We start from the raw sequence: 25,432 nt of genomic DNA on the forward strand, positions 1-25,432 counted from the left end.
AGAGGTGACCAGCTGGTGGGGGAGGAGCAGGTGCAGTGGAGCTGGCCGTCCCCCAGGGGACACTCCCCCCCCCCCCAATTGGATGGCAGGGGAGCCGGGAGACAAGGGGCCAGGACGGCCTGTTTGTTGCATCACAAAGTCCTGCACGGGTGCCTGGTCAGTGAGGGCAGGCCCCCTCACGGCCACCCATCCCCACAGCTGAGGCCTTAGGTATCCACAGCCCCAGAGATGGCCCTGGCACGGACCAGAGAACTCCACTGTGGGCAGCCCGGCGCAGGATGGGGGGGGGGGGGAAGGGGAAAGAGAGGCCTGAGCTGTGGGAGGAGGGGAGGCGGCGGGCATGGGTAGCCCTGGCATCCTGCACCAGCTGGCTCTTCTCCCCCCCCCCCGCCATCTTCCCCCCCCACCCCCGCGCCCCTTCCAGCACAGGCCTCAGGCCTGGGCTTCCCTGCTGGCCTGCAGGTCAGGGGCAAATGCAGCAGCGTCACCTAGGGGCAACAGAGGGGACCGAGCCGGGAGTGACAGCCAGGGCCGGAGACGTGCCCATGCAGGCAGCGACCGGAGCCAAGCACATGCAGGGCCGAGACCGGTGTGCAGTCAGGAGGTCCAGGGGTGCGGGATAAGGCACAGCTTTGAGAGGCGGGGGTGGGTGGCTGGAAAAGGTCTTTTCACTCCCATTTCATCCCAAGCAGGGATGGAGCTGGGGTCAGGGGCGGCTGGGGGCTGCATAGGCCTGAGCAAACCAGGCCCCCGTGGCGTAAAGGCTGCTCTGGCCACCCCTGCAGAGACAGCCCAGCTTGGGTGGACCTGGCCCGGGCAGGCATGGCACGGGCCCTGCCACCGGTGCAGACCGGCTCCTCCCGGTGCTCACAGCGGTGCTCCCTTGCCAGACACCACGGCCGGACTCCCAGATAAGCGGGGCTGGGGGTCGGGACAGGTGGGGCTCTGGCCAGGCCCCAGGGCCCTGCTGCTAGGCAGTCTTGGGAGTGGCTGTGGGTCTGAGAGGCCCTGAAGAGCAGAGCCCTGTGCGCCGGGCATGTTCCACATACGTCGCTGCGGCAGTGCCAGGATCAGCAGAGCACCGCGCAGGCACCGTACAACTGAGGGTCTCAGCCCCACGGGGTAGACCCCTTTCAGGAGCTGCTCAGAGAGACTTGCAGCGCCCCCAAGTCCCTGAGTGCCACAGCCCTCGACCTTCTCGTCCGCACCCAGGTCCCGGCCATGGGAAGCAGCCGGTGCGCTCAAGCTGCCCGGAGCAGTCCCAGGACTCAGCATGGACCCAGGGCATTCTAGAGGTGGGCGGGGGACACACAGAGGGCCATTGGTCTTTGAGACCTATGCCAAAAGCCTAGAGAAGGAAGATGGTGAATGAACTTTGCATTTTGGGGGGAGGGGGTCTGGAAGGCGATGGGGCTGCCATTCCTGCAAAACTTCCTTAGCGCCAGGCACAGGAGCAGCGTGAAGCAGGGCAGAGGCCCCAAACCACTTCCCCTGGGTCAACCCCCCAGGCTGCGTCACCATAGCCAGCAGGCCACAGGAGCCTGGGAGAATGGAGGGCAGGAAGGGCAAGGGGCCTGTGTGCACGTGCTCTGATGCAGGACACGCACGCACACACACACAGAACCAGCCCAAGATAAATGCAGACAATGTATCTGCCAGCAGACACACACACACTTATATACAGACACAGTGCCGTGCACACACTAACAAATACACACACCTACCCACACGTGACCACAGATGGGGTCAGATAGCACACGTGTGCACACTTCTCTTCCCGAGAGCAGTGCCGGCATCTCTGCATCTCTTCTCGGGGCACATTCCCCGGCCCCATCAGCACAGGAGGGCTGGGGAATGGCCCGGCAGACATCTCAGAGCCGATTCCAGCCTTACAACAACTCGAAACTTACAACCAATAATCACACTGAAAACTTTATTGAACAAACTTGTTCTTTACTATTTAGTTCACTATGAACCTGAATCACCGTGATTTTAAAGCCTAAAACCCAGCGGAGGCGTCCCGCAGACACGTCTTCCATGTTTGATTTAACTGACTACACTTTACGTACAGTCTGGAACTTTTCACGGTTCTGAGCCGTGCAAGTGAGCTGGTAAAAGGCAACGCAGCTTTCCTTTTGTACTGCGTGGAGAACAATGACCGAACAGCCAGGGCGGGCTGATGTCCGCCCGCAGGAGATCTGCTCTCACCCGGGCCGCAGCCTGCTTCTGAGACGCCCTGGCACCAAAGGCGGCAGCAGAGGCTCTGGAGGGCCCAGGGCCCCCGGGGCGTGGGCACGGCACCATCCCCGTCAGGGGGCGCATCTTCACCAGGGCGGGGACAGCCGGCAGAGCCTTGCCAAGCACCTTGCCGAGGGAGGGTGGTACAGCCCAGCTGCGCCTCCACTCAGCGCCTGTGAGAAGTGGGTCTGGGTAGGTCCCACCCACAACACAACCCTGTCCTGGGGGCGGCACCTTGGGGGCAGGCTCAGAGCTTGCTGTTCTTCTGGAACTGGGCCACCAGGCCCAGGACCTGCTCGGAAGCTTTGATGGTCTTGGAGCCCAGGTAGGCCACGCTGTTGGTGCTCGTCTCCTCCAGGAAGTAGCGGTAGTTGACCATGAGGCCACAGGAGCTGGTAAGGCCCCTGGGACTGCTGTCCGCCATCCAGTTGATGCGCCACAGCACGGCCCCGTTCTGCAGGTGGAAGTTGGCCACAGGGTTCAGGGCGTAGCCGCGGTGCTTCTCACCGTACAGGTACCAGGCACACAGCCTCATGAGGGGCGCCTGCAGCGCGCAAACCAGCTTCTCCGACTTCACCCACTCATTGCTGCTCAGGTAGGTTTTGAGGGTCTCGTGAGCGGGGCCGCCCGTGGCTTCGGCGATGTCCCTGGACTCCGAGTCTGTGAACAGTTCGTTCCTCCCGTGCTCCTTTGTTTGCGGGCTCAGGAGCCCCAGAAGCCACTTGGTGAAGCCAGGGATGGGCGACAGGCTGGAGAACGCCCCCAGGTGAGGGAACTCCTTCTGTACAGCAGGGGCAGGGAAGGAGGTGGGAAAAGAAGTTCAGCAGAGGCGGCACCGCGTGGCAGGAGCCCTCTCAGTCTACGGCCATCACCTCTGGTGTGGTGTGGCTGCCGTGGCATCGGGTGGGCTACTGTGTTTTTCTTCTTCTTTCAAGGCACACTTAGGCGGAATCTGGTCTGTGCGGGCCCTGGAGGGCTCTGGAGTCCCTAGGGAGGCCTTTAAAGTGGCACCTCCATCCGCACACAGAAGGAACACTGGCAGAACAGAGGCTGGGCGCCTGGCTCACATGGGAGCGGGCCTGTGGCAGGTGTGGTAGCTGTGGTTTCTGACCTTAGACCCTCTCTCCCCTCGGCACCCCCACCCTCCTCGCCAGAGCCAAGGCTGATGGGGCCGACCAGTGCGGCGGGGTGGACGGGGCAGAGCGGGGGTGGGAAGGACTTGTCACCACACACGTTCATCATCACTGTGCAAGCTTTATAGAGAGCTCAAGGATTATTTCCCGAAATCTGGCATTTTTGGGTTGTAAATGCGAGCTCACTGTGAAAGAAGGAAACTGTCATTCGCCAGCACGCTGACGAGACATTCTGTCCTCTGCTCTTCTTAGGCAGTTTTATATGGCTTAGACGCTTATATCTTGCACTATGAGTTTATGTTGTGAACATTTTCTGATCATCACTTAAAATCCAACAATACCATGTTAGTGATCAAATAATATTGGAATATCAAACTACACTGGGATCTGGCCTCACGAGCCCCGCCCCCGCGGGGCATCTAGGGCGGCTCCCAAGGTTTTGCGTAGAATATCCCATCAAGGTTCTTGGGGCTTTCTGGCTCACAGCTGAGGCTCGAGGAAACGGAGGAAACCAAGGAGGTTCCTGGGCCAAAGAGCCAACTCTACCTCAGAAATAGACTGTGCGCAGACTGCCCAGAGCTCAGGCTCTACGCTTAGTCTCCTGCCTTTCCTACCCTAACATGTTCCCCTTTCCTTGCAAGTCTAACACTGTCAGCAAAGAAAAAGGTCCTACGTACCTGAAATCTATGTTATTTTAGAGGCAAAGATCAGGAGGATTGTGGTTCAAAAGCAGCCTAAGCCAAACGCTCAAGAGACTCCATCTCAACCAATAAAAGCAGTATGGTAGTACACATCTATCATTCCAGCTAGGCTAGATGTGTAACTAGGCATCGCATGCTAAGCTGGCCAGGGGAAAAAGCGTGGCTCTATTTGAAAAACAAAAGCCAAGAAGCCTGGAGTGTGGCAGAGTTCCTGTAAGCAGAGTTCCTGTAAGGTCCCTGAGGTCAAACTCCAGTACTAACAAACTAAAAACAACAGCAGCAACAAAAGGAAATGTGAATTTAATCAGATGTGGCATGCTACTACCTCTGGGGACAAACCGCAGTGCCAATAAAGAGGCCGATTCCCAACAGAATACAAGCTGTCTGACTGAGGTCCTAGGAAGGAACAGCCTGCCACCGGTCCCTGGACTGAACCAGGCTGGGTACCGGCGATCCGGAGGATGAGATTCTATTCACTGTGGCTCTCCCATCCCCCAGGAGGCACTGGGAAAAGCTAGGCCCAGAGGCCCAGAGCTCACCACTCATGGTACACAGGCGGCAAAGAAAAGGCAGAGACCAACATAAGCCAACATGTTTACCTTCTAACCCTGGGTTAGCCTGGCACCCAGGCCACACCCACACTGACGGGGGTGAGAGGCCAGAGGGGCTGCAGATGTGTGTGGGGCGCCCGCACAGGTCAGGCTCAGTGAGGAACCAGGAACTGGACCATGCTGACGGGGACGGCTGTGAGTGACAGGAGGCGGCCCTGGCCGGTGGCCAGAATGCACCACGCTCCAGCCCACAGGAAGCTGGACTCCTGATGGGTCCTCTCCTCCCGCCTCTCCCACCTTCGGGAGACCAACGCCCGCAGGCTCGCTGCTGGCCTGGCAGCCTCTGCGGGAGGCGCCTCTGCGGGGCTTGCTTACCTGCAGCTCCCTGACCACCTGCTTTATGAGGAACGTTCCCAGCTCCACGCCCTGCAGTCCCTGCTGGATCAGGCTGATGGAGTAGAAGATGGCCGCAGCAATCTTGTTCTTCTCCTCTGTCTCCGACAGAGGGCAGTCCTTTACGATGGCCTGGAAACCACAGACATGGTGACCTGGCGGCCTGTGGCCCTCACCCCTCACCACCACCCCTCCAGGTTCAAGGGCAGCGCTCAAGGAAGTGGGGGCCCGTGCAAATGCTGCTCTGCATTTGGAGGTGGCGATTCTGCAAGGTCCCCTGCGGCGGGCTTGGCGCAGTGTCACTTTTCACTGCTTTGAGACCCCTGAGCAAGCTCGAGCAGTAACTAATGCCTCTTTTTGTCTTTTTCAGGCCGTCCTGCGAACTGTAGCTTGTGTCATCCGTCCTTGTAGCACTGGCACACCGTGCCGAGCCTTTGTCAAGGCAAATTGGCGACACGTAATTTCTTTAGATTTTTTTTTTTTTTCCTTTTCTTCAAAGGCCTGGTTTTCTGCCCGTTAGTGACTTTCACTCCTCTCTGAACTGTTTCTCAGACTTCTCAGCAGGCCATACAGTCATTTTTCTTTTTCAAAATCTACCTTTGTATGGCTTTTCTAAGTGCCTTTTGATTTCATGCCAATAATCTGTTTTTCCTAAGTGAAAACACATCATCACAGGGACACAGACTTCAAGCCATCTAAGAAATGACTCAGGCTGGAGAGCCACTCAGGGAGCCCCCCCACGGGCTGCAGGTCTTTCAGCCCTCATGCTCTGGCGGCCACTTGACAAGGGTGGCACAGAGGCATGTGGAAGCAGATGTGTCGGCCTGCACGTGAAGATCAGACCTCACTGCCTGCAGCTACCTCTGATCCGGGTGGGGCTGGTCAGGATGTGGGCTGTGTTCGAATCCTTACTTGTTCTACCACATTGGCACAGGACTGATGCTCCACTAGGCCTCGGCTCTCATATGTCTAAATTGAGGCCAGAACACCTAAGCTGCTGTTTTGATGCTATACAGGTGTGGACTGCGGACATAGAGCTGCTGCTCAACAGTAAGTGTAAACTCACCCCAATCCTTAAATACACAGCAGCAGCCCAGTGCGTGTGCAATTAGACGTTTTCTAGCATGCTCTACGACGGGTAGCTGCAGACGGCCCAGCACCAGTGCCCACCTGGACTCTCAGACTCCCCCAGCGCAGGCCCTCAGGGGTGACTCCTCTAGGCCTAGGTGTGCATTCTGTACTGACACCCGCTGCCAAAGCCCTCAGAGAGGAATTTCCAGTCCCATGACGCCCGTGGCCTAACAACTCCTCCACACAGAGAAACCAGCAAGTTTCCTCCCGGTGCTAACAATACCTGCTCACTTGCCCTCATCAATTCCTGAGGAAACCCAGGCCAGGGCCTGCCTTGTGTGCAACCTTCTCATCCACTCACCTTCCCAGTGGCCTCTGCTGACCCCACACACCTGACGCTGTGTCCTTGGGCCAGATCAAGGCCTCACCTCCCTAGCTTGCCTTCCCTCCACCAAAACCTCCTCTCCGGAAAAGCTCCTGCACAGCAAAACAGTTACAGAATGAAAGGACATCTTCACCAGCTAGCCAATGGACAATGAGTTAACATTTAGAACACACAAAAATTCAACAGTAAACAGCCCAATTAACGGGCAAATGAGCAGACAGTCCTCAGAAGAAATATAAACGGCTGATAGATATAAAGCCTCATATGGTGTTGTTGGGAATGTAAATGAGTCAACCACTATGGAAATCAATATGGAGGTTCCTTAACTACAAAGATGACCTTATGACCCTGACATGCTACTCTGGGCATGTGAAGCACTATAAATCAATACACAAGAAAGACACTGGCATGCCCATGCTTGTACAGCTTCATTCACCATAGCCAAACAGCAGAATCAGCTAAGGGACCAGCCATGGGAGAATGAAAGAAGACACGGCACATACATGCCACGCATATTACTCAGCCAACTAGAAAAAGGAAATCCTGTCATCTTCAGCAAAGTGGATGGAAGGGGAGCTCGTGATGTGGAGATGGGTCAAGCTTAGAAAGCCCATGGTGGAAAGCATTTGCCATTATACTAAAAGGAGAGGCTAATGGGGATACACTCTCCAAATTGATGGAGATGTCAGAATGAAACCCCCCTGTATGCTAATAAAAGATAGTAAACAACAACGTCAGCACCCTGCTGTGCTCCTGTTTCCAGACTCTAGATCACCAGCTGGCTGTACCACGTATCAGATCTTCCTGCCAAGTGGCTCTAGACCAATTCACCACAGCAAGGGACCAGCCAGCCCGCGTCACAACCTCCACCTGACCAGCAACACCTGGCCCACAGCAGAAACGTGGTTCTAAGTCTACCTTTGAATTTGTGTGTGCGTATGTGTGTGTGAGAGAGTCTTGGGCCTCGAACTTAGGGCTTTGCACTCCCTTGGCTTTTTCACTCAAGACTAGTATTCTACCACTTCTGAGCCACAGCTCCACTTCCTAAATTTCTCAATCACACTGGACAACTAATGCTGGACAGCTAAACCTTGCATCCATCCTGCCATCCCTTCTTCTACAACAACCGTTTCCTGCCTCACAGTAATGTCCTGGGACAAACCTCAACCTGTCTCAACTCAGTTTACAGAGACAGTGAATGCTCTCCTGCTTGCCTGTCTGTATCTGGGCATGCTACATGTTTGCTGATTTTATTTACCCAATCACAAAGTCCACTAAAATTCAAAGGAATTATTTATTAACTTTTTTTTTTGGTCGGTTGTGGGGCCTGAACTCTGGGCCTGGGCACTGTTCCTGCGCTCTTCAGCTCAAGGCAAGCACTCTACCGCCTGAGCCACAGCGCCACTTCCGGTTTTCTAGTGGTTTATTGGAGATAAGACTTTCCTGCCCAGGCTGGCTTTGAACCATGATCCTCAGATCTCAGCCTCCTGAGTAGCTAGGATTACAGGCATGAGCCACCAGTGCCCGGCTATTCACTTATTTTTGTGCTAGTCCTGGGGCTTGAACTCAGAGCCTGAGTGCTATCCCTGAGCTTTTTCTGTTCAAGGCTAGCATTCTACCCTTGCGCCACAGTTGCACTTTTTGCTTTATGTTAGTTAACAGGAGATGAGTCTCATGGTCTTTCTTGACCAGATAATCCTCAGCTCTCAGCCTCCTGAGTAGGTAGGATTACAGGACAGGCATGAGCCCTTGGGGCTCTGCTCAAAGAAATTTATTTTTATTTTTTGGGTCCTATCGTGGGGCCTGAACTCTGGGCCTGGGCGCTGTCCCTCAGCTCTTCAGCTCAAGGCTAGTGCTCTACCTCTTGAGCCACAGCGCCATTTCCGGCTTTTTTCTTTTTGCTTATGTGGTGCTGAGGAATCGAACCCAGGACCTTGGGCATGCAAGGCAAGCGCTCTACCACTGAGCCACCTTTGCAGCCCCAAGAAATTTATTTTAAGAATAGAAAACCGAGGCACACGCATGCATATAATAGGATGCCTATCCTGCCTGAAGTGGCTAGCTGTAGGTACCTGGATGTTGTTGGTGATGTCACTGGTCAGTGCCACATACAAAACAATCAGGGGGTCGCCAGGGGTGGAGCAGTGAGAAGAGAAGTAACACCTCCTATAGGGCCCCACACGGCGCTTCATATCCAACCAGTTTTTCACTGGATGCACGGCCTCGGCCCTGAGGAGGAAAGCATTGGGATAGAGACAAACAGGTATTACAAGTGAAGTAACAATTGCTCCTCCCTATGCGTGGTACCCGTTACAGCCAGTACACCTTTCAATACAGCTTTCACTGACTCACCAGGAAAAGTCAAAGAAAATACTTTTTTTTTTTTAATGTTGAATGCGGGGCCTGGGCACAGTCCCTGAACTGCTTTGGCTCAAGGAGAGCATTCTACCACTTCAGCCCGAGCTCTACTTCTGGCTTTTTGTGTAGTTTATTTGATGTAAGAGTCTCACAGACTTTCTTGCCCAGGAAAGTGCTTTGAATCATGATCCTCAGATCTTAGCCTCTTAAGAAGAAGGATTATAGGTGTGAGCCACTGGCACCTGGCTAAAAACGACTTTTGAGCGAAACAGCATTGATGAGAAAAGCTATAGTTACGGACGTTTTACAAAGAAATTGGCATTCTTACTCCCAACACTTGTTTCAACACACAAAGCTACTCGATGCTGTTGCTGGACACCCAGCTTGACTGTGGACGCCCGTGGTGGGAATGCGCTGTTCATGCTGTGACATTCAACATGGTTCCTTAGGCCGCCTTGCCCTACTCACCTCCACTGCTCAGCCCCACCCCCACTGCTCAGCCCCAACCCCACTGCTCAGACTCACCCATCACTGCTCAGCCCCACCTCCACTGCTCAGCCCCACCTCCACTGCTCAGCCTCACCTCCACTGCTCAGCCCCACCCATCACTGCTCAGCCTCACCTCCACTGCTCAGCCCCACCCCCACTGCTCAGCCCCAACCCCACTGCTCAGACTCACCCATCACTGCTCAGCCCCACCTCCACTGCTCAGCCCCACCTCCACTGCTCAGCCTCACCTCCACTGCTCAGCCCCACCCATCACTGCTCAGCCTCACCTCCACTGCTCAGCCTCACCCATCACTGCTCAGCCCCACCCATCACTGCTCAGCCCCACCCATCACTGCTCAGCCCCACCCATCACTGCTCAGCCTCACCTCCACTGCTCAGCCTCACCCATCACTGCTCAGCCCCAACCCCACTGCTCAGCCCCACCCATCACTGCTCAGCCTCACCCCCACTGCTCAGCCTCACCTCCACTGCTCAGCCCCACCTCCACTGCTCAGCCCCACCCATCACTGCTCAGCCCCACCTCCACTGCTCAGCCCCACCCATCACTGCTCAGCCTCACCTCCACTGCTCAGCCCCACCCATCACTGCTCAGCCCCACCCATCACTGCTCAGCCCCACCCCCACTGCTCAGCCCCACCTCCACTGCTCAGCCCCACCTCCACTGCTCAGCCCCACCTCCACTGCTCAGCCCCACCTCCACTGCTCAGCCCCAACCATCACTGCTCAGCCCCACCTCCACTGCTCAGCCTCACCTCCACTGCTGAGCCCCACCCATCACTGCTCAGCCCCACCCATCACTGCTCAGCCCCACTCCCACTGCTCAGCCCCACCCTCCACTGCTCAGCCTCACCTCCACTGCTCAGCCCCACCTCCACTGCTCAGCCTCACCACCACTGCTCAGCCCCACCTCCACTGCTCAGCCCCACCTCCACTGCTCAGCCCCACCCTCCACTGCTCAGCCCCACCTCCACTGCTCAGCCTCACCTCCACTGCTCAGCCCCACCTCCACTGCTCAGCCTCACCCTCCACTGCTCAGCCCCACCTCCACTGCTCAGCCCCAACCTCCACTGCTCAGCCCCACCTCCACTGCTCAGCCCCACCTCCACTGCTCAGCCCCAACCTCCACTGCTCAGACTCACCCATCACTGCTCAGCCTCACCTCCACTGCTCAGCCTCACCTCCACTGCTCAGCCTCACCTCCACTGCTCAGCCCCACCTCCACTGCTCAGCCCCAACCTCCACTGCTCAGACTCACCCATCACTGCTCAGCCTCACCTCCACTGCTCAGCCTCACCTCCACTGCTCAGCCCCACCTATCACTGCTCAGCCCCACCTCCACTGCTCAGCCTCACCTCCACTGCTCAGCCCCACCTCCACTGCTCAGCCCCACCTCCACTGCTCAGCCCCAACCTCCACTGCTCAGCCCCACCTCCACTGCTCAGCCCCACCTCCACTGCTCAGCCCCACCTCCACTGCTCAGCCCCAACCATCACTGCTCAGCCCCACCTCCACTGCTCAGCCCCACCTCCACTGCTCAGCCCCACCTCCACTGCTCAGCCCCAACCTCCACTGCTCAGCCCCACCTCCACTGCTCAGCCCCAACCTCCACTGCTCAGACTCACCCATCACTGCTCAGCCTCACCTCCACTGCTCAGCCTCACCTCCACTGCTCAGCCCCACCTATCACTGCTCAGCCCCACCTCCACTGCTCAGCCTCACCTCCACTGCTCAGCCCCACCTCCACTGCTCAGCCCCACCTCCACTGCTCAGCCCCACTCCCACTGCTCAGCCCCACCCATCACTGCTCAGCCTCACCTCCACTGCTCAGCCTCACCCATCACTGCTCAGCCCCACCCATCACTGCTCAGCCCCACCTCCACTGCTCAGCCCCACCTCCACTGCTCAGCCCCACCCTCCACTGCAGAGCCTCACCTCCACTGCTCAGCCCCACCTCCACTGCTCAGCCCCACCTCCACTGCTCAGCCCCACCTCCACTGCTCAGCCCCACCCTCCACTGCAGAGCCTCACCTCCACTGCTCAGCCCCACCTCCACTGCTCAGCCCCACCTCCACTGCTCAGCCTCACCCTCCACTGCTCAGCCCCACCTCCACTGCTCAGCCCCACCTCCACTGCTCAGCCTCACCTCCACTGCTCAGCCCCAACCCCACTGCTCAGCCCCACCCTCCACTGCTCAGCCTCACCTCCACTGCTCAGCCCCACCTCCACTGCTCAGCCCCACCTCCACTGCTCAGCCCCAACCCCACTGCTCAGCCCCACCTCCACTGCTCAGCCCCACCTCCACTGCTCAGACTCACCCATCACTGCTCAGCCCCACCTCCACTGCTCAGCCCCACCCTCCACTGCTCACCCCCACCTCCACTGCTCAGCCTCACCTCCACTGCTCAGCCTCACCCATCACTGCTCAGCCTCACCTCCACTGCTCAGCCTCACCTCCACTGCTCAGCCCCACCTCCACTGCTCAGCCCCACCCTCCACTGCTCAGCCTCACCTCCACTGCTCAGCCCCAACCCCACTGCTCAGCCCCACCCTCCACTGCTCAGCCTCACCTCCACTGCTCAGCCCCACCTCCACTGCTCAGCCCCACCTCCACTGCTCAGCCTCACCCTGCACTGCTCAGCCCCACCTCCACTGCTCAGCCCCACCCATCACTGCTCAGCCTCACCCTCCACTGCTCAGCCTCACCTCCACTGCTCAGCCCCACCCATCACTGCTCAGCCTCACCCTCCACTGCTCATCCCCACCTCCACTGCTCAGCCCCACCTCCACTGCTCAGCCCCACCTCCACTGCTCAGCCCCACCTCCACTGCTCAGCCCCACCTCCACTGCTCAGCCCCACTCCCACTGCTCAGCCTCACCTCCAATGCTCAGCCCCACCTCCACTGCTCAGCCCCACCCATCACTGCTCAGCCCCACCCATCACTGCTCAGCCTCACCTCCACTGCTCAGCCCCACCCATCACTGCTCAGCCTCACCCATCACTGCTCAGCCCCACCTCCACTGCTCAGCCTCACCTCTACTGCTCAGCCTCACCTCCACTGCTCAGCCTCACCCTGCACTGCTCAGCCCCACCTCCACTGCTCAGCCCCACCTCCACTGCTTAGCCCCACCCATCACTGCTCAGCCCCACCCATCACTGCTCAGCCCCACCGGCCACTGCTCAGCCCCACTGGACTAGTGTTCTGCTTCCCCAGTGTGGGGGAGGCCAGCAGGCACTGTCATGTGGTTCCACAGGACGTGACTGTGGTCAGGATGTGCATGCCTGTGGTAGACTGTGTCCTAACTGTGCCCACAGTAGTGCAGAGATCATTTCACAAGTGGTAAGATATATGTTTTGATTACTAACACAGAAGCTTGGTCTGGTGACACTCTGTTGCAGTGAGCCTTGGGAAGCCACAAGGGGGCTGATCTGGTTTACGTGGGAGGATGTGAGACTGAGTGTCCTCTGGGCCATGCCCCTGTCATGACATCCTAGGGAGACCCAGGCTGTGACTTGAAACGAGATGCCATCTGAATGGACACTGGCTTCCGGTCCCAGGGACAGGGCAATCTGCACACTTACTCGCTGATCTTCTGAAGCACTTCGCAGGGTGAATGCCAGGTGACCCTTTCGAGGTTCAGGAAGCCTGAAGAAAACCACTCTGACAGCATGGCTTTCAGCACCCCACTCATCTCCTGCAGAGAGCAAGGGCACAGAAGATCAGAAGACTCAAGACCGAAAGGCTGCGGCAGCTTGTTGTGAGGCCTCCATGGCAAATTTACCTCAAGCCACATCTGGCTGAAACTCAGCTCTCTCTCTACTTGGACTTTACTGCTTCAGTCCACAGATACCTGTAGACTGAACTAAGCACCCACCTGTTGAAAAAATTACTAAATACATCAGCTTCATGTGACAATGACAGCTACATCTTAGGGTAAAACTAACGGACTGTGCAGGGCCCCACACCCCTGCATTCTCTCTGGAATGCTCTTGGTGTAGTAAATAAACCCTTATTTCTACATTTGTCAACAGAAGTGTTTGCTCCAGTTCTAGTTGCTGACCTTCACAACTGCTGCTGGGGCACAGCTCAAGTACGGCACTCTAATCTGCTTTAGTAGGCCAGAAAACACCAGTGCAGCAGATCTGGGGAACTTTTCCTGATTCTGCTATCGGTTCTACTAAAGACCCATTTGCCCTGAAACCTTCCACGCAAGAACAGAGCAAGACACATGAGACAGAGCCAACTGAGCTGTGTGGCAGAACAGGGCGCTGCGCAGGGCCGCCTCCACTGTGGCCTAGGGGTACAAGGGCGCTTCCAGCTCCCTAGTCTTGCTGTTCAGCCAGGCACACAGCTGTTCACAGGGAGGACTGTGCTGGCCTGGGGCAGCCATGTGCCGGCTGTGGTGAAGGAGCCAGCAGGCACAGATGCTCAGCAGCCACTATGGAGAACCCTTTGCCTGCTCCGTTCTCAGGTTTTTCCCTGGCGGGCTGTACCAAGCAGCCATCTCAGGCTTACACATTAGTAAACGTCTGCATCCAAGCCCCTGGGGCTCAAGGCCAGGGTGGCCCCTCCACACCCGGTGGCCAGGGACCAAACTAGATTTGGCCTACAGACACCTCAAGAGGAATATTCATTTTGAACCGAGTTGCCTGAGCCTAATACACTGTAAGATGAGGTAAGATAGCTTTTCCAGGAAGAGCAACGAGACCCAAATCTGGGTCCACTGAGGACAATAGAGAGCACAATTGGTACTGGGCTGTCCCCCGATGCTGAGCTGTGAGACTTCTCTGTCAAAGCACTGTTATTTGCATCTCTGTTACTTACAGAAAACTACATAGGAAGAGATATTATTAGCCTTTGTACGAGGTTCCTAAGAACACAAAAGGTTATCAGCTGTAAAGCGCAGCTTTATAATCACTGTAAAAACTGAGCATGACCATTTCACATTTAGTTGCTGTCAGGAGGGGCCTCGGCACCTGACTACAAGTTGCAGTGAGGGTCAGTGGCTCACTTCTCAGAAGGCTGTCGCCTCCACCTTTCTGCAGTGAAGCACAGAGGGGGCGTCAAGTACAAACCCAGCCTAACTGGCAGGAGCCAGGGCCAGGGCTGCTGCACGCATCATTAGCCCCTGGTGGGTCTCAGGTGGGGAGGGCGGCAGGCAGGAATCTGGGGGCTGTCTTAGATGACATAGCACAGCTGGACAGTTGTTTAACTCCAGATTCTGTAACAAACCCTCCTTTACTAATTTATTAGTAAGTAAATGGGCAAAGTCCATTTCCAACTCATCTCTACAACTGTGTTCACTCATATGTGACACTCAGTAGAAGAGATACAAGGTGTGGAGAGACTGGTCACTGGGGAGTAGCAGGCTGAGTAGATACCACTGCTGGGTGATACAGAAGGCTCGTTTCACACCTGCCCACTTTGCACTTGACTAGAATGGTTAACCCTCACAATGTGCTCACCACCACGGGCCCTCCCCCTGAAAAATATAAACAGAGTACGTCCCCCACCCCCAATTCCCAGGTGAGGCCCTTCTGAACTGAGTGCTTAGGCACAGTGGCTGGCTGCAGCGTGAGGTGTGCGTTTATTACATCCACAGTAGGAAAACATGGGAAATACTGGCTGGGTACTAACGAGCAAGGACAAGGTCTGCCTGACGAAGCTTCTCCACTAACATCTCTATCTATTCTGGGGCTGCTGACAGCAGTGACATGTGATGCTGGACAGGAGAGCCAGCAATCTAGGTTAAGGGTGAGAAGTCACTGCTAGCTCCAACACCCACCACAGCTGTTCAGGCTGAACGAACTGCCAATGGTCACTAAGGACAGGCAAGAAGGGAATCTCCTCCGCTTGATGCAGAGCGGGGAGGACACATTCTCTGTTCAGCCCTCATGAACTCAGCAATCAGTGAGCACAGAACAGGCTGAAAAGTACAAGGGCTGGGGCGTCTGCTGGTGAAGGCAGCCTTACTCTGTTTGCTCTGTGCTGTTCGTTCCAGCCTCCATTCCCCCCTCCTTCACCCACAGGACACTGTTAGAAGACCAGCCCACTTTTCCTTTCCTGAAGTTCCTGGCTCTGGAGCTGTGCTTTGGGTATGTGAGGTTACTGTTTGCTCACAAGTCCTGGGCTGGGGAGGGAGTGGAAGCTGGTAGTAAGGGAAATGCCGCAGGGACTGGGATCCGGGGAACAATTTCATGCTACCACCTCCATGTGTATAAACGGTGCACAAACACCACGGTATACTCTCCTATGTGAACCTAAGACTCTGTTTAGTGTGGCAAAGCACAGAATTTGCTGGCCTGCCTAGGGACCTTGACTGTACAGGCCCAGGGCCACCCAGAGAGGCTGCCTAGCTGTATCTGGTCCAATACTGAACTTTACAGCGAAAGGGAACGAAAACCTCCGAAGGAAAGAAAAGCTTTGTCTGGTTTCGGACATCTGAGGAAATAAACCCCAGCCTAGCCTGCTGCCCTTGGTCCCGCTGCGCTCACAAGGAGAAGCCGTCTCCCACTCGTAATTTCCAATCATCACAGCTGTTGGCGAGGGGTCAGGACCCAGGCCCGCTGCAGTTCACCATGTGCAAAGCTCCAGTAAGACCCCAAGGGCGGGGATGCAGCTCAGGGGCAAAGCACTTGCCTGGCAGGTACGACGTCCTGGGTTCCATCCCCAGTACCAAAAACACCAAAAAAGACCCTGGGCAGTCCTTGGAGATCAGGCTGACCTCGCTCTCACCACCAACTGCACCTTGCTGCTCACCTCAATAAACACTGAAGGATGCAGGGGAGCTAAGTGCCAGTGGCAAGAAGGGACAAGAATGGACTGGAAGCAGACCTGCTCCCCCACTTGGCTGGGGGAGGGCCGCAGTCAGCCTTGTCTTGGTCAAACATCTGGCACTCACTCTGGAGCAAATGCCCCACCCGGGAATCCGTCACCAAGGGTGGTGGCAGGCCCGCAGCACCCTGAAGCCACCGTAGGGACAGGCCCAGCACCTAGCCAGGGGAGCCGGAACCTAACCAGTCCAAAGGTCAACCAGGGCTAGGCGGTAGCAGGCTGGAGAGTGGGGCGGGGTGCCACCATCAGGAGCTAGAGGACTGCTCCCTGGGGAGGGTGCTCAGCATGTGGGGGAACCCCTGGGACTGGAGGTCCTGCTTTTAAGCCTGTATGTCAAACTAGTGCTTCCTAAGGCTGAGTTCACAGATGATGTTCTGAGGGGCCTCTTGAACACGGACGCAAAACGCCAAAAGCCTAAAAGAAATAATAAAAATAGATTGTACGCCAAAACTGCTGGTGTCTGCTAGGAAGGCGGCCTATGCCACACTGTGGGATCTTGCCGCTCTAGCAGGAAGGCTGTGTGTGGAGTGCAGCACAGATTTGGAGAATCTGCACCATCTGCTCATTTTTTGAGTGACCCTGAAGCTGCTCTAAAAAACACAGTACACACTGTTCACACTGTGTAATTCTGGCAATAGATGGCAACCTCAGAGCCCAGCTGACAAAATCTATGAAAAAAACTCCATCCTAAGAATGATATAAGTAACAGAGACTTTTTTTGGGTGGGATTGCTACTGAGGTCTGAACTCAGGACCTTGAGAGCAGCCTCTGAATCTCAGTCTCCTGGGTACCTAGGGTTATAGGCGTAAGACAACAGCCAACGCTGCTTGGAAATGACAGCAATGGTATAATGTTATGTAACTATTACAAAGCAAGGGAGAAAGCAATGAACAGCACTGTCCTCTACAGCAGAGGCCCTGGAGATCAGGCTAGGACCCCAGGTGCGGGAACGGAAGAGGCAATGACCGAGCAACTCGTTTCTCAGTCTTTGTGGAGGGGTAAAGGCCAGGCTGTCCTTACTCACTCTGTTGACCAATTCCTCGGCTTCTCCTGGCTTCTGGCCTGTGTGCAAGCCTAAACATGGAGGGAGCAAGGTTAAAACAAAAAGTCTTAAGGACTCAGCACTTGGCTTCTCTGGATTTCCAGAAACCAGCTTCTCCCCGAAGGTCACGGCCATGATGTCCTTACACTGTAGATTGTGTGGCAACCATGAGCATCTCTCCTGGGAGAAGCATTTTGAAACACCTTACAGAACTGAAGAGTTCAGAAGGGGAGGTAAGGAACCACTGAGGTCCAGATGAGCTAGCATGAACCTCTGGGTCCAGGGAAGTCTACTGGCCCTTCTTTGCTTTTTTCCAAGGCCTGGGACCCTGGGGCAGTCTAAGGCAATCTGAACTTGGGGTGTCAAGGAACTGTTTCTCTCACCCCTGGGCACCCACGAGTCTCTCAATGACTTGTTCATCATTTTGCTATACAGAGAATTTATGGCAGGGCTGCTCTCACCGGTTAACTAGCAGCAGCGTGCAGTGTGAGGAACCAAGCAAAGCTGAGCCCCGCAGACTGAGCTTCTGTGACTGGCTGTTTGACTGGGTGATGCACAGTATAAGTTGTTCTCAAAGGATGGTGGCCCTACGTAGCAGCTTTATAGGGGAACCAGCTAACCAATCAAGTCTGAGGCATTGTTGTCACTGAGGTGAACCCTAACCCTAACCACACTCAAAGTCTGGGCATCTAAGGCTAAGGGTCAAGAAAGCTCGATAGACACTGTTAGCTCACAGCACAACAGATAATCCATGCAAGGAATCTCATACCTATGGCATGTGCTCTGAGGTCTGGGGCAAGTCACACAACTTCAGGATTCACGTGAAAGTAAAACCTGTTATGCCACTTAAAAGAGTTCTGAATTGACTTAGCAAATAATCTTTCAACGGCTCCTTTTCTTTCCTTTTGTCAGTCGTGGCGACTGAGCTCTGGGCCTCAGTGCTGTCCCTCAGCTCTTCACCTCAGGGCTAGCACTCTACCACTTGAGCCACAGCGCCAATTCTGGCCTTTTCTGCTAATTTGGTGCTGAGGAATCGATCCCAGGGCCTCATGCATGCGAGGCAAGCATTCTACCACTAAGCTGCCTTCCCAGCCACTCAACTGCTCCTTTTCTTAAAGCACATTATCCAAGTTTTTAATGTTGCAAGGTTTGCAACGTTTACATCACTTTCTACTCACAAAAAGGACAGGATCCTGCTGCTCCAAAATAATTACTAACAGCACCAGCCAATTTTCAGGCTATACTATCTTAACTCTCAAAGTCTGTCTGCATCTAACATGAACCCACTGGGCCAGGCACCTAACTACCTCAGGAAGTGACCTTAATCCAGGTGCCAATGGCTCATGCCTGTAATTCTAGCTACTCAGTAGGCTGAGACGGGCAGGAAAGTCGTTGAGACACTGACCTCCAAGTAATCAGCAAAAAGCAAGCCTTGGATCTGTGACTCCTGCGGTGGAGTTCTAGCCTTGAGCAGAAAAGCTAAGAGAGAGTGGGAGGCCAGCGTTCAAACCCCGGCACCTTCACACAGGCCAGGGTGAACTTTGACTCATCACTGTCAGGCCGGGCGGGTTAGTTCAACCGCAGGAGAGGGGAGGGGAAGCGTGGTATTCCGGACGGTGGCGGCCTGCGATCCCGCCCTTTTGGTGCATCTCTCGGATTTTAAAAGACCATGTCTCACGCACAGCTGCTGCCCAGTTAAATTCTGCTGACAGCCTGCGCGTGGGCAGAGCTGCCTGCCGCTCCATTCCGTATCTGAGTACAGCCTTGGGGAAAACAATAATAACAATAATGATCGCGACAGGCATCACAGGCCTGCAGGAGTCAGGGACCAGGCGTGGACCAGGGGCTACTACTACCACTTAGTAGGGCACGCACGGGAGGGAGCGGGAATGCGGGAGGGGAGGCGGGCGCGGGGCGCGGGGCCGGGGCGGCCCGGGCGCCGGGGTCGGGGCGGCCCGGGCGGGGCCTTACCCGGACGTGCGGCCCCTCCACCAGCTTGAGCGCCTGCGCCTCCAGCAGGTCCGCGCGCAGCCGCACCAGGAAGCGCGCGCCGCCGTCCAGCCGGCCGATGAGGCGGAAGAGGCCGCGGTAGCGCGGCACGAGCGCGTGGCGCAGCCGGTCCTCGGCCTGCAGCAGCGCGGCCGCCTCGCGCGGCTGCTGGCGCAGCTGGAGCAGCCCGGCGCTCTGCTCGGCCACCTGGCCGTGGTCCACGCCGAAGCCCTGCGCCAGGCGGGCGAGCAGCTCGGCCCGCGGGCCCAGCTCGGCCAGGCCGCCGTAGAAGCTCACGAAGTCGGCGCACTGCGCCTCGGCGGGCGCCGGCGTCTTCTCGCGCAGCTCGTAGGTCGGCGTCGGCGGCACGGCGCGGCGCAGCAGCTCCTCCATGGCCCGCTCCGAGGCGCCGGCCGCCGCCGCCGCCGGAGGCCCGCTGTACAGCCGGGGCCCCGGGGGCCGCGGCGGCCTCGGGGGGAAGCGCAGCGGGAGGAGGCGCCGCGCCGCCAGGCCTGGCCCGAGGCCTCGCATGGCACCGGGCTTGAGCTGCGGAGGGGCCAGCCCGGCGGCCCCGTTGCCCGGCATCGCACTTCCGGTTCCAGCTTCCGGCGCGCGCCGGCGCTATTGGCCGAGCCTGGAGGACGGGCATGGCAGCGGCCAATCAGAGGGAGGGTCCGCTAGGCGGGGCGGGCCCAGCGGGTCGGCCTGCGGCCAAGTGCAGCCAAAGGTCCCCGGGCGGAGCTGCCGGGCCGGGCCCGTCCTCGCCTGGCGCTCGTCCTGACCCCTGCGCTCCGGGCCTCTTCCTTTCTCCCCTGCACCTGCGCCTCTCCAGATCCAGGGCTTCCCCCGCCTCCCGGGGTAGCAGGAGCCGCTCTCTGTGCAGATTGCTTGGCTCTGCAAGCGAGACCCCAGAGACCGCCCGGTGCGCACGCTCAGCGCTCAGGCCTGGCAGGTTGGTTTGGCGCTGCCCTGGGCCCCGGGTGCAGGACACCCACCCCTCCCCAGGGCCCGAGTTCCCGCCCGCACCTCCTTTCCTGACCCGCCGTCACTAGCAGATGGCCTAACGGCCAGGCCCGGCCCAGCCTGGCCATCAAGTGGAAAATGAAGGGGCCTGCCCCCATGGGGAGCAGCTTCCATCCGACCAGTCAGGATGCCAGGAAAAGGCCCCTCACCCCGCGCTGGTGGGAATGTACACCAGTGCCACCCACCACTGTGGAAGTCAGAGCGGAGATTCGACCAAAAACGGACAGTAGAAAGTGGAGGCGTGGCTCAAATGTGCAACCTCAGCCTTGAGCAGAAAAGCCAGGCGAAAGCAGCAGGGCCTTGAGTTCAAGCCCTCATATTGATGGGGGGTAAAAAGGAAAAAAAAAAAAGATAACCCAAAGAATAGAAGGCATTCACAAGTCGCTTCTCCAGTGTCTGCACTATACAAAAAGTTCCTCCAAGTCACACACAAAAAGACAATAAAAAATGGATGGAGAATTTACACACACATTTCTCGACACATACATGACCAATAAACACATGCAAGTCAAAGCCACATTACTGCCACACTTCACATCTGCTCTGAATAGCCATAATAATAACTACAGGAGAATGAGTGTTGGTGGGGGCGTCGGGACCCCTGCACACTGATGGTGGGAATAGCAACTGAGGTAGCCACCCTGGAAATAACTCGGTACCTCAGAGGGCTAAGGGCAGACCTTCCGTCTGGCTCAGTCATTTACTTGAGAGGATTGTGAACGTATGCTCACACAAAACCTTGTGCACATGTGTTGCAGTGACCTCATAATACTGTATCTCTGCACAGATGAATCCCATGTGCTCTGTCCTTAAAGTGGAATATTATTTGGCCATAAACACTGGTGAAGCATCTGTATTTGTTATGGCACAGATTAATCTTGAAAATATGATATGACAGGTGAAGCCAGCCACAAGAAGCCACAGGCTGTAAAATTCCACTTCTGTGAACTTACAGAATGAGTAAACTATGGAATAAATAAGTTCACAGAGATAGGAAGTCAATTATGAGTTGCTAGGGGCTGGGTGGGGTCCGGGTGTGCCTGCTGATGGCTTTGGGTTATTGGGGGTGGAGATTATGTGACACTGAACCACTGGATGGGTTCTACCCTCATATTTTAAAAGGAGGCATTTTACATTAGAATAATTATGACATAAAGAAAAATTCCACCCCAGTAGTGGTTTCAAAGACTCAGCGCAGAGCTCCTGATTGGTGGATCCACCTGGGTCAGGTGTCCGGGGTCACAGGTCACAGTGCCCAGGCAGCTGCTCAAGATTCAGCCTTCTAGCTTAGGACCCAAGGTTCAGACCTGTGGCCTGTGGCCTGGACAATTGTCTTGAAAGATGTCTGTTTTGAAAAGTCTTAGAAAAAAGACACAAATGAATGCTAGTACCTCAGCCCCTCCCAGCTTTATTTCTGCCTAGCTTTCCAGGGTTTGCCTATAGGCCAACAGATTTCTCAGAGTTGCTCTCCTTTGCTTCTCCTGTCATGTCACCCGCCTTTCCCAGGTTGCTGAGCCACCTTCATAATACACCACTCGTACCCCATATATACATTTTGGGATGCTGAGGCTTGAACTCAGAACCTTGTGCAGTGCAGGTACTCTTGTCACTTGAACCATACCTGAAAAGTAACTAAAGCAAAATGAGCTGAGCACCATGGTTGAGGTAGGTCTTAACATTTTGCCTAACTGCCCTTGAAACATAATACCCGCCTCTGTGGTTGCTGGGATTACAGCTATGAGCCATCATGCTGGGTTCTAATTACCCTCTTAAATAGCTATGTTACAGTCAATTCAGTTGTGTATCATAATGTTAGTCATTTGCCCATTTGGGGATATTTATTTCTATTCATTATTATTATTATTGCTGGTTTATGTCTCTCTCCCATACTGTAAGAAGTACATCTGAACATATTCTTTACTTAAATTACCTAAATTACATAAAGAAAGCTCCAACCAAGGTTGCATCTGGGACCTGGGATAGGGGAGACGGTCCTGGACTTGGAAGAGGTTAGCCGAACCCAGGAGGGGCTGCAGACGTGGCTGGTGGGTGCCCTCTGCAGGCGGAGACAGGCAACAGGCCTGGTTCTCCCTTAGACTAGGGGAGGAGCTTATCAATGACCCAGTTTCAGCCCCAGAGGTGGTGGTCAGACTTGCGGCCTCCAGAATGGAAGGACCATAAATGCATGCTAATTTAACCCACTAAACTGGAGGTCTCCTGTGACAGCAATCAGAGGAACCAGTTGTGATAACTGCAGCTTCCAAGGTTAGCTTTATTTGCTTCCAGAAGAAATGCCAGAGGGAAATCGATGGTTCATGATGGAACTGGCCTGTACTCGCAGCAGATAATCATTAACCTGGTGTTGCTTGTAATGGTGATTAGGCATTATTCCCATGCTTCAGATAAACTCAGTTCACTTTCATAACTCCACAAAGCAGTAAACCATGACCTGGCTTTCTTTTCTGGTAACTAAGGCAGATTTGGTTCCAACTGGCTCTAAAACTGAAGTGGCCTATGCTCTGTTGATATCAGATTGGGACCTCAGGGAAATGAATCCAGGGCCTGGGCATACTACCACTTGAGCCACAGTTCCACTTCTGGCTTTTTTTTTTTTTTTTTTTTTGCTAATTAATTGGCGATAAGAGTCTCATGAATTTTCTTGCCCAGGCTGGTTTCAAATTTTAATCCTTGGATCTCATCATCCTGAATAGCTGTGATTACAGGCATGAACTACCAGTGCCTGGCCCCAGCTTGGCTTTAAATGCCAATCTGGGCCCTTTCTAAATCATTCTGAATTTCAGGAGGGGGGCCGTAGAGCACAAACACCCTCACTTCTGGAAACGCCTTACACACTGGAGAATTTAGGAGTCCCACGTTCTTAATTTAAAAAAAAAAAAAAAAAGTAGTAGAAACCACAAATTCCAGCAGAGGGCGCAATTGCTGTATGAAAGGAAGGCGTTTGTCATGAGGGTGTGACGATGGAGTTTTCCCGGGGCAAGTGGTCCACCCTGAGAGGGTTCTCCAGCCCCGTCCAGGCGTCCAAGGAGAAGCACGTTGCCAGTCACTTTGCTGTACTTGTGTTTGTGTTCTGAGAAGTGGGCGAAGCCTGCCCAGCTGGCTTTGAACTGTGATCCTCAGATCTCAGCCTCCTGAGTAGCTAGGATGACAGGCGTGAGCCACTGGTGCCCGACCACCTCTTTGTTCTTAACACACTATTACCACCAAGACACCCAAGTTTGTCATTTACAACAATATCCCCTTTTCTCCACATAGGTCATTCTTCGCTCTCATATCGCTCCGCTCCCTCCATGACTCTTCTAAGGTGTTTAATTTTTTTTCCTATGTGCCCTTGAAAAGTACATCATTGTTTTGCAATGGGCCATATGGTTTCATGGGTGAATGTTACCAGATGTGCAAAGAAGAATTAATATTGATTCTTCCTAAGCATCCCCTCCATGTCTGCCTCCCAAAAACCAACCTAGAAAAAGTGGGAATACTTCCAATCTCATGGACCCTGATAACAAAGCCAGAGGCTACCACAAGGAAAGAAAACTATTTAGAGGCCAGTATTTCACACAAGCAGAGATGTACTCACTCTCAATCCAATGCATTAAAGCTGACCGAATAGTACATTAAAGGGACTAAACACCATGACCACGTCTTTATCCCTGAGATGTAAGAATGACTCAAAACGCACAAATCAATTGAATACAGAACATTAACAAAAAGAAAGCTCAGAATGACAGCCTCATCTGAAGTCCCTGGTTCTCTCATGGGTTTGAGATAAGGCATTTGATAAAATTCACTGTCCACGAAAGATAAAACCACTCATGAAAATAGTTGCGGAAAGAATTTATCAGTAAGGGCCATAGACGGAAAGCTCATAACCCAATAAACAATGAGAAAAATGGAACACTTTTCCTCTGAGACGGAGTGTAAGGTAAGATGCTCTGAAGTTACACAAGAAAATGGAAGGACAGACTTGCAGCATCATTCGCAAGAGTCCACATTTGGAAACAACCCATTTCATTATTCTCAATAGACAAATGGATGAAAAAATTGTGATGCATTGAAAAATGGGTACATGCATGAAGAAATGGATACAAAATTGTGCTAGTGCAATTATATATACATCACAATTTATTTGTATTATGTATATAGGTATGCATATACATACATACATACACACACACACACACATATATATATGTATATATGTGCATACAAACAGTGGAATATTATTTGGACTTAAAAAAGTAGGAATCTTGCTATTTGCAATAACACAAATGAACCCTAAGTTGCATAAGGCAGACTCAACAATACTGCACAGAAGCAGAGAGTGAAATGTTGGCTGGCAGGGGCTGTGTGGGGAAGAACAGAAAGACTTGGGTGACAGGTGCGAAGTTTCACTTATATGGATACATTCCAGAGAGCCCTGGTACAGTATGGAGACCATAATCAACAATATTATACTGTGCGCATGAAATACCCAGCAGGTGCTAAGGTGATGAATACGCTAATGAGCGCCATTGGGCTATATGTACATCAAAACATCAAATCCTGTGCCTTAAATACAACTGCACTGTATCTTTATGTAATTCATCAACTATACCCCAGGAAAGAAGAAAAAGAAATAAATCTGTGTGGGCACCTTGCTGGGTTGTGGGCCGGGGTTCTTCCACTGACTACAAATCTATGTTCGCCCTAGAAGAGCAATGTGGTCTGTGTGGAGGGCCTTGTGCTCCTGCTTAGCTTTTTCTGCTGGCTCTCTGCCTCTTGAGCCACAGTTCCACTTTCACTTGGAGATAAGAGCCTCATAGACTTTCCTGCCCAGGCTGGCTTTGAGCCATGATCCTCAGATCTCAGCCTCCGGAGTAGTTAGAATTATAGGTATGAGCCATCACCAACTCTTTATTCAGTTCCATTCCACACTAGCTGTAGTTGGGCATTCCCCGGTAAAAGTATCCTTATTAAAGAAGTAATAGACTATTGAGACTATATATTATCCGATGCACTTAATGGTTCACAAAAGTGGTCTTTTGTGGATTTCTTCATTGAAACAGAATCTAGCAAATACCATTAGCTATGACATGTTTTTTTTGTTACATAAAAGAAAGAAAAAAAGCATTCTCCACGAGTTGTATAGAAAGCCACCCACACACAGATTTCTTCTAGCCCTAGTTTTTTTTTTCTTTCTCAGCATTT

General features: G+C 54.3%; 1 protein-coding gene across 1 annotated transcript; it reads right to left on the bottom strand.

The window, feature by feature from the left end:
- Window positions 1-1,916: 1,916 nt before the first annotated feature.
- Mlycd (malonyl-CoA decarboxylase) lies at window positions 1,917-19,762 on the bottom strand. Its single transcript, XM_042671450.1, has 5 exons — window positions 19,187-19,762; window positions 12,921-13,033; window positions 8,545-8,701; window positions 4,999-5,148; window positions 1,917-3,019 (listed from the first exon to the last, which is right to left on the bottom strand). Exons 1-5 carry the CDS (start codon window positions 19,733-19,735, stop codon window positions 2,486-2,488), a joined length of 1,503 nt encoding a protein of 500 aa, XP_042527384.1. The 5' UTR covers window positions 19,736-19,762; the 3' UTR covers window positions 1,917-2,485.
- Between the last annotated feature and the right edge of the window lie 5,670 nt (window positions 19,763-25,432).

Source organism: Dipodomys spectabilis, unplaced genomic scaffold (assembly GCF_019054845.1).
Source record: "Dipodomys spectabilis isolate Male_0828 unplaced genomic scaffold, ASM1905484v1 ptg000628l, whole genome shotgun sequence".
Lineage (NCBI taxonomy): Eukaryota > Metazoa > Chordata > Mammalia > Rodentia > Heteromyidae > Dipodomys > Dipodomys spectabilis.